Source organism: Poecilia formosa, unplaced genomic scaffold (genome assembly GCF_000485575.1).
Source record: "Poecilia formosa unplaced genomic scaffold, Poecilia_formosa-5.1.2 Scaffold84, whole genome shotgun sequence".
NCBI lineage: Eukaryota > Metazoa > Chordata > Actinopteri > Cyprinodontiformes > Poeciliidae > Poecilia > Poecilia formosa.
This window is the reverse complement of record NW_006800023.1, coordinates 1,963,868-1,973,341: the sequence shown is the minus strand read 5'-3', so window position 1 is coordinate 1,973,341 and position 9,474 is coordinate 1,963,868. Positions and strand designations below refer to the sequence as shown.

At 42.4% G+C, this 9,474-nt stretch overlaps 2 protein-coding genes across 4 annotated transcripts in view; one reads left to right on the top strand and one right to left on the bottom strand.

Moving 5' to 3' along the window:
• Positions 1 to 6,864, bottom strand: part of LOC103141499 (TSC22 domain family protein 1) — a 31,335-nt gene extending 24,471 nt beyond the window's left edge. Inside the window, exon 1 of one of the 2 annotated variants that reach the window (XM_016673892.1) lies at positions 3,541 to 6,864. In XM_016673892.1, coding sequence (XP_016529378.1) covers positions 3,541 to 5,990 — 2,450 coding nt within the window. In that variant the 5' untranslated portion in view covers positions 5,991 to 6,864. The remainder of the gene's footprint in view (positions 1 to 3,540) is intronic. The other variant, XM_007557170.2, reaches the window with a different exon arrangement.
• A 962-nt stretch (positions 6,865 to 7,826) lies between these two features.
• Positions 7,827 to 9,474, top strand: part of LOC103141498 (general transcription factor IIF subunit 2-like) — a 72,037-nt gene continuing 70,389 nt past the window's right edge. For both annotated transcript variants that reach the window (XM_016673882.1, XM_007557169.2), the window contains exon 1: positions 7,827 to 7,831. The gene's annotated coding sequence lies outside the window, so the exon portion shown is untranslated. The remainder of the gene's footprint in view (positions 7,832 to 9,474) is intronic.

The following is a 9,474-nucleotide window of genomic DNA, read 5'->3' as shown; positions in this document are numbered from 1 at the left end:
TTGTACATGCAACTCTTCATATTGTAATAGTGAAATGTTTCCCAAATATTATTAATTCTTTCAGAATAAAAATGATTTTCTGTATTCCGGCTATAAGAATGCTTGCGAAATAGTTTGTAAAACACTTTGAAGTTTTGTACAACTTCTTTAAATTTAAGACCAGTGTTGTGGCCCTACAGAGTATCTTTGTTTACATTTTTGGTTGGTGGTGTGTCTCGTGATTTTTTCAATTAAAACAGTGTACCTTGGCTCAAAAAAGGTTGAAAAACACTGAATTAGACAACTGATAATGATGAAATGGTATTATAAAGTCACAAAGTGGTAAAATACAAATCAATTAATATAACTAATAAAATTGTTTGTCTGGGGGAAAACAATAAGTTTTGTTTTCCCCAAAGATATTAAGTATGATTCCTTCCAATCCAAATCTCCTTTGCTAGCCAACGAACCCCAGGAGTCGATCGGCCGCGGCCAACACCGACTGCCATCCTGGTCAAACTCATCCCAGTAATGTCTCGTCAGCACCTATGGAGCCCATGCACAGCTGACACCTTTCCTCATACAAACCCTGGCTGAAAAACAGAGTCCAACACATGAAATGACACCCTAAAGAGCCCCTGTTGTTTGGTAGCGCTCCCTTAGAGGGGGGTGATTAATGAGAGCAGAGACATCCTACACATGAAAGCCAGAAAATATGTTGACAGAAGCCACACAGAAGACCACGGGATCTGCACAACCGCTGATGTGGCAAACATCCAGGGCAAGCTGGGAGATTTATTAGAGAACAAGGAAAGAAACAGGTTTCTCTGCAATACGCAAGTGGGGAAAAATGTCCCAGGATGCTACAATGTTTTCATCATTGAGAAGGCGCTAAAAAAAAAACATTTCAGAAGATTTTAAAGCTAAAACTTTTAAATATATTGCAGCGTGGACAGAGAATGGGCAGCAGAGATGAAAGTGAAACATCAACACTCGCTCTGCTGCTACGTTTAATAAGCAAAACTTTTTGAAAGGAGTCACCAAAAGTCAGCTACATTCCACGCACGCCCAATTTGAAAGACGCTTTAGATGTGAACGCTTCAAAAGGTTCTGTGAAATACCGCCCCGCAAGTTACTGTTTGGATTCAAGGAAACACTGGAGACTGCTACTGCAGCTACAGCTAACATTGAAACAGTTTCAACACTGCTGTAAGGAAGCAGCTTGAACCCGATCCACTACGATCCAGAACAGAAACCGATCTAACACTCACCAGAAATCAGCAATGTGGCGGCCGACAACTAGTGATTATTTTAATAATTGATTAATCAGAGAGAGAAAAAACAAAGAAGATTCTGAAAATTTTTCATTTAGCTTAGCATTAGAGTCAATAGAAGATGCAAATTAACAAATAATTCATTTTTAAAGAGAAAAATAAACATTTTATTGCCCAACAATCCTTTAGTGAGCGCTTGAACATTTGTAGTAAAGGATGCATCTGCAACTTAAACATGTGAAAAGCTGCTTTACTTATCAATACAATGTAGGGTTGATTGTTTTTTTTGTTTTTTTGATTAACAGATTAATAATTGCACAGCAAAAGGTAATAAATGAGATCTATTATTTTTTTTTTTTACAAAATCTGAACTAGCTAAAAGCTAAAACTGATTTAATTTTTGTACAGTTACGTCTTAATAACTGTATATTCCAGTTAACTAATAAATACAAAATTAGTTGATTTAAGTAATCAACTCATCATGATTAATTGTTTTACATAGCATCATATAAGTTTTGCTTCTTTGCATCTGAATAGTGATCAGTCAGAACATTAAAAGCGAATATTTTCCCCCTGATCGTTAAATGCATCAAAATCACACACACATAAAAAAACATACAATTTTCAACCTACAAACACATAAACTAGCAGCATCTCTTCTGATGTACATTTAAGAATCGTATTTTTTTTTTGAGATAAAGAAAATATGCTTATTTTCAGTAAGACTAAAAAAGTAAACTAGCTCTATATCAAAGAAGCAGCAGCACATTTTGTTCCTCTTCTGTTTTATTAACTTTTAAATTTAATTTAAAATCCGCAATCGGTTACAATCAGAGTTGGCAGGACGGACCTCAAAGAAAACCATAAATCATCAGTCAGATTGTTGCAATCCTGCATAAAACAAAAATAATCCAGACATCACTGCGACCTCCTGCAAAGCTCTTAGAGAGCAGTTTAATATTTTCTCATGGATCAGCTGATGGTTTGATCAGAAATGTTATTTTCTCCACCGTTTGCACAATGAGAGCATCAATAAATATCAGTACATTTTAAAATATGATTCAATTAAGGTAAAATAAATCACATTAAGTGTTGTCCTGAGGTAAATGAGAATATTGTTCAAGAACAATGTTTGTGTTTGTGATGGTATGAATGCTGTGACATGCAGTTAAACAATAACCTAAAAAATTAGTAACAAATAGGTTTATGAATGTTTTTAGTTATCAAAGTAACACCACAAAATATTGTGATAGAATTATAAGTTAACATCACCCAACACTACTACAGGAGAAAAGAGTGTTTAATATCTGAACACATTTAAAGGAGAACTAATGTTTACAAGAAAAAGTGGGTTAGCATTGTTGGAAATGAGGCATTTCCACAAGCTGCAGGCGATTAAAATTCCTGCTTGACCTCAGAAATTACTTCTTCAAACCCGAAGGTGGCACATTCCACACCAACTTTACTTTAGAAAGTGAAAGTTCCAGTAACAAAACACGGCTAATATCTAATCAGATGTGCATCCAGCAGGCAGTCGGTCACGAATCTGTCATCACACGACTGCTTCCTCCATTCCTACTTTTTTAAACAATGAGCTGAAGGCAAACTGCACACCCAAGCATAAATTTTGCCCTGTAAGGCAGACAAGTTGGGATTTAAAAAAAAAAAAAAAAAAGTTGGATCACCGCAAGCGTTTGTTAACAAGAGGTAAAAACACAAAGTATTGCTCAGTATTTTTGGTTTAGTTTCTAGTGCAAGTATCCTAGTGCAGTTGAAATGAAACTAAACCAACTTACATGCAAGTTTTCATCAAGATACAGGAGCTCGTTTTAGGTCAATAATTCCTTATTATTGATGAAAAAGTACAACTTTTACTGGCAGATAAGTAAACCTATAACATGAGAAAAAAAATTGGCTATAAGTGAAATAATCTGTAGTGGAACAAGTATTTTTTTTAAATAAATATTAAGGAAATATTGACTTAAAACAAGCTTCCATATCTTGCAGAAAAGTTAATTGTGAGTTAGTTTTGTCTTATTTAAAGTGTGCTAAGATATTTGCACTAGAAACTTGATGAAAATTATTTAAGATTTTATGTTTTTGCAGCGCTCTTCGAACAGAGTGTAGCAGCTTGAGTGCTGTCAGGTTATCTTTCCCCACAAGCAACAACCAATACAGTTGGCTGCTTGTGTAGCATTCATATATGTATATATACACATGGCTGTATACACATGACTCTTCAAAAAACAAGGGAATACAAATATTAAAGTAAGTACGTGTCTCTTACCCATCATCCTCTCCGTCTACCGTCTTGAGACCGGCTGGTGCGGTTAAGGCACTGGCGGTGTTGGCGTTGCCCTCAGTTTCCTGACCCAGGCCGGTGTTGGATCCCGCCTCGCCGCCAGACAGCTTCAGTAAGGACTGATGCTGGAGCAGCAGCCTCTGCGCGTCCTGCAGCTGCGTGGTGGTGAAGCTGGGCAAGCTGGCGTACAGGGCGCTGGCCTGGGCGGCGTGAACCAGGGCCTGGGCACTGCTGGGGTCCTGTGATGGATGGGGGGACATTCGGCCGACGTTGGCGGCATTATGGGCTTGAGGTTGGAGGTCGCTGTGAGCGCTGGGAGGCGGAGCGGTGGAGGCTGATGCCACGGGAGGAAGTTGGGTGCTTGAGCCCGGATTCTGAATTTGAGTCAGAAGGGATTGCGGTTTCTGCTGCTGAATGTCGACGTGGCTTGATGGCTGCTGTCCGAGGCCGGCTACCCCAACATGGGGCGGCATACTAGAGACGGGGGCCGGCTTGTGAAGGAGCCCCTGTGATTGCTGAGGCGCCCCCATCATCTGAGTCGCTCCGTTAGCTTGAGCAGTCAGCACCGAGCCAGATTGGTTGGAGAGAGGTTGAGAGGGGGCAGCTTGGGGTACACCTTGCTGTGATTGGTTGTACCCAGGAGGTCTAGCTGATGCCGGAGATGCGGCTGATTGCTGAGGAAGGTTAGCGTAGCCCATCTTTTGCTGCTGGATACCAACCAAACCCTGCGAGGAGCTTGGCGGTTGATTAGCAACCGCCTGGGCGTAGGTGAGCTGCTGCGGCGGGACAGCACCGATGGCGGTCTGTTGAACTGGCTGATGGAGGTTTGTGGGAGCTGAGGGGGCTGCAGTCGTCTTCACATGAGGATGGTTGATATCCTGGGTGTGCATGTGAGCTTGGGAGTGAGGTACTCCCATGATTCCTTGATAGCCCTGAGGAGGGGAGGCGTAATCCTGGGCATGCTGGGGTACGGGGGAACCCCCAGCCTCTCCACTGCCCAGGTTCTCAATGTAATGACTCAGCATACTCATGGTGCTGCTCACAGAGCTGCTGCTTGTGCTTTCCCTTTCTGAGAGAAAGTTCTCCATTACGAACTGACGGGAGGTCAGAGACGCAGCTTCGGACGCTGATGGCGCAGGGGTGGGCGCGTCTTTGTCGTAGAATTCGGTGCAAGTCCATCTGCCCTTCTTGAACGGCTCGGAGCTGGAGTCCAGCTTCACCACCCTGAAGCGAGAGGTGGCGGCTGTCACTGCCGGTGCTGGAGCAGGAACAGCTGAAGGCACAGCCGCTGCGGGAGCGCTCGCAGCTGATCCAACTCTTCCCTGGATCCCGCTGGGGACTCCCACGCCTCCAGAGGCACTGACAGCAGCAGCAGCAGCAGCAGTAGTAGTAGTCATCGAGTTGATGTTGACGTTAGCAGCAGACATATGGCTACCTCCAGCTGCAACACTGCTTCCTCCAGTGCTGCTAATAACATTGGGAGGAAAGCTACCACCAGCGCCGCCGCTGCTAGCGCTCATGTTGATTCCCCCTCTGACAGGCACGTTGGCGGAGCTCAACATATTCACATTACTAACACTGCTGGTTGGGGGATTAACAACACTAACTGTGGTGCCTGTCGCAGAGCTGTGCATTCCAGGGACAGATCCTGGGGCCACAATCCCCGCAGGCTGGGGGACGATACTTGGAGCGGCGGCGGTGGCGTGGGAAACATTCTCTTGAGTGCCACCCACGTTTGAAGGCATTTTCTGGGTGAGAGAAGGTAAAGCTCCGGTCAGAGGGTAGCTCTGAGCATGGTTAAGATGATGAGGGTGTTGGTGATGCATAGTCCCGTTTACGATGGCCCCGCCACGGTGTTGCGCCTGGGTCAAGGTATGGGGATGAGAAGGCTGGTTGGGGGAGACGGCTCCAGGGGTCTCCGCCTCGTGGAAGTTATTTAGGGTCTCCTCTGAAGAGCTCCTCTCCGCTCCAACTACATCGTTAGCTCTTGAGAGGGATACATCCAAAATTTCAGAAGAGGACAGATCCTCCGTATGTGACTCATCCAAGTCATCATAACTCTCCGTGTCCTCTGCAATACTGTTGTTGGTACTAACTGATATCTGCGCTGGAGTCACACTTGTGATCTGAAAACCACTTTTCTTTTTAATCTGAGCTCCAGTAGGCTGCGCGGGTTGGGGCTGCAGGTTCAGGCTGTGCGGAGGAGGAGGGTGATGGGGTCCCGGGGAGGACGACGCGGCGGGGGGTTGAATCAACAAGGAGGGCTGGTAGTCATCGCCTGAAACGTGGCTGTTGTTGACCACCACCGGGTTGGCTGTCGTTGACAGCGTGGAGCCGCTCCCGCTGCTCGTGTTGCTGCCCCTCCGGTGGAAGACAGCCGGATGCGGCATCTTTCTGACGCTGCCAGAGTCTCCTGCGGGGTCCGGATGATGCATTCCGACTGAATCCGGGCGGTAGTTGGTCTCTGACAGTAGGTAATAAGGTTGCAGCTCGTTAACGGCGCCGTTTTGCCGACACTACGGTTAACAGACAAGCCAGCTGAAAAATAACAGAACAAATATAAATGTGTTCTTGTGATCCAGGCGATTTTAACCACCTCTCGGGCAATTTTCCCCCCCCGGAGTCAGTTAGCGAGCCAACTGAAGCTAGTGGCCGCTTGCTCAGCAGCTAGCGAGCTAACGTCAGCTGATGCCAGTCGTACTTCGCCGGTTGATTATCAGACTGCGTCTTTGTTACACACAAGCGTACATCTCCGGTATTTTTTGTAACTAAATGTTGTCTTTCGATGAATACAAGAACTCAAAGCAAAGCAGCTGCTGAGTGAGTTATTGTTATATTAACTACTAGCTGGAGCTAGCTGCCAGTCTCCATCACCGGTTAGCAGTCTACAGTGAGCGAATCTTAACTGTTGAATTAACTCGGAAATTGAGCAAATCAACCTTTTCTGCCGGAGTACAACGACTTGAAAGCGATGGGATCACTTAACGGCGGAGTGTAAAGGTTACATCCATGCCAGCGATTCCTCGTTTTAGTTTTGCTGTATCACCGGTGCTCTTCCCCCAGCGGTAGCGTCTCCTGCTTGGCTGCTGTGACGGGACTGGAGAGGAGGGGTGCTCCGTAATATGGCGACCGCGCATGGTCCCTGCTGCCAGACATAAAGCAGTCTGGGTGAGGCGGCGAGCTCAACATCAACACCGACGAAGCAGGACGAGAGGCGACGGAAAGAGCCGAGCTCGAAATCAACATAAACGGAACGGCACGAGAGATGACGGAAAGGGCCGAGCTCAAAACCAACATAGACGGAAAAGAATGAAATCGGACAGATCACAAAAGATCACGGAAAGAGCCGAATAAAACCGAAGCTCTTTAAAAAAATTCCAATACGCAAAGCCATTTTTTTCTTTTTGAAAACGTACGAAGATAGACTTATGATTGATAAAAGTATTATTATTTCTAAATACCACCATTCATCTACTAAATAACAGTTCAGATATTCTTTATTGCTTTTTTTCAAATTTAAATATTTACTTACACTGAGTACAAAGTCTTTAACAATTTGTGAAAGCTAAGATAATGATGTCACTGCTTTGCATGATTGTGATAGGAAACTTATGACTCACACCACTTCCTGGAGTGACAATGTGGAACATCAAAACAAATCAGATTATCCTAATTCACCTTAACCAGAAAATTTTTTAATCTGGATTATACTTTTGTAGTGTCTAAAATATCTGGTTTCAGCTGCATTTGCACAAGAAATTTGTATATTAAGACCACCAAGATGATAACCAATCTCTCCACCTATCAAGTTTAAATTACTTTTTGCCACCATCTGTGACTGCATCTTTGATGTATAACAAATAATCAAGTTAATATCCCTTCCTTTGTCTTTCCAACCATAAACACCTGTATTTGATTTTCTATTGAATTAAGTGCATTCATTTTTTTTAATTTGTCAAATAAATCCAAATAAGGTTCTTATTCATACATAAATATGAATACTGGTTTTTGGACAGCTTTACCCACATTATATTTGTCTGAGGTTGCTAGCTGGGATGTCAATGGATACAATGGACTAAAAATAAACATTTGTGGCAGGCTGAGCAAAACATCACCACAACAGTGCTGGTCACACAAAGGTAGACAGAGTGTTGCTGGATCTCTCTGCAGACACAAGTGTTGACCACACTGAAGGATTATTCTACACACAGGTAGCGTTTGGGGCCTCTGTCTCCCCCCGGCTGGGAGAAATGTCCACTTTTGTTGGACACTAAAGGTCAATGAACTTCAGTGTTCAAGCATGGTAACGTTGTCTGTGTTCTGGTGTTTTCTGATCATCACTGGATATCCAGGTCCAGTTTTTATTTGGGAGATTTGTTGTTTGACGTGGTTTTAGTTTGTGTCCTGTTCAAGTATTCACGCCCCTTCAACTTTTTAGTAATTTTATCACTACACAGCTACAGCTTTGGAGTATTTTAACAGGATTTCCTGTTACACACAAATCCAAAGTGAGGCATAATTCTGAAGCTGAAAGAAAACAATACTTTTCTTTTACCAAAATGTGGTGCACATTTGTTTTCATCTGTTCTACATCAAAATCTAATGCCGCATTTCACAACACTTAGAGCTGAATTTGCAACTCTGATTGTCTGTAAACAATATTTATCAAGTCTTATCACGTTTTCTCAACAGGATTTAGATCTGTTGAGCTGTTACTTTTACTTTTGAGCCGTATTTTTTAATCTAATACCTTTGTATTTACTGAAAACAAACCTCTACGTCTTGCTGAAAAGTTACTTGTAAGTTAGTTTTGTCTTATTTCACGTGTACAGAGATATTTGCACTAGAAACAAGACCAAAACTACTTGGCAATATTTTGTGATTTTACAGTAAATTTTGGTTATTTTTTTTATTTTACAGGTGTGTCAGTAATAAGTCCTGGATGCTGCTAGTGAAAGCAAACAAGTAGAAGATGTGCTCAATCAGCAAATTAATAAGAGAAGAGGTTTGGATTGGACTGTTGGTGGGTTTTTTCTTCCTAATCAATTCATTTATGATTTGAAAACTACATTTTGTATTTACTGGAATTATGTTTGCCTTCTGATAAAAAAAATAGCTTGATGATAAAACACATTCAAGTGTGACAAAAAGAAGAAAGACAGATAACATCTGAAACAGAAAGTACATTTTCACAGTACCATTTTTTTTTTACCATGGTCATTTCTGTTGTTTGTTATTTGATTAAAATGTGAGCTTTGTTAAAAAGCTCTGTCTGTTAAAGCTTTTTGAAAAACTTGTACTGACCTGCTCCAGTTTTACTAAAGTTGTACACCTGTTTTAATCTGCAGGCAAAATATCACCTGGAGACATGTATGCGCCACAACATGCAGTCTGCTGCACAACCTATCAATGTTTGTTGTTCTTTTCCCTTTACCATTAATGTGGGTAAAGGCATGAAGACTTGTTTCATCTGCAGACTCATAAATCTAACTTTTCTTTATTTTTCATGCATAAGTCATGTGGGAACTTGGATATTAGTCACTTATTAGTTTCCTATATATTCAGTAGAACAGATTTTACTACTTATTGTACAACGTATGGAGTTAAAACGTAAACCGCTCCGCAGGGAGAGACTTTATATGAAGATATGGGCTAATAAAAATCTGGATTAAAGGCTTGCACGTTTCAGTGCAGTCATTACAGAAACTGCACGGATAAAGAAGCATACAGTGAGCGCAATGAATTAAACAAAGAAGTAACCTTAGATGTGCACACCTGAGCGATGAGTGAAAGGGAAACCTGAGAGGCGCCTGTGGAAATACTGCACTTAATAATGAAGGAGAGAATCTGAGATGGCACCGACCCAGAGACAAGTTTATGGAGATGATTTTCAAACACTTTGATCAACATGTTGCCATG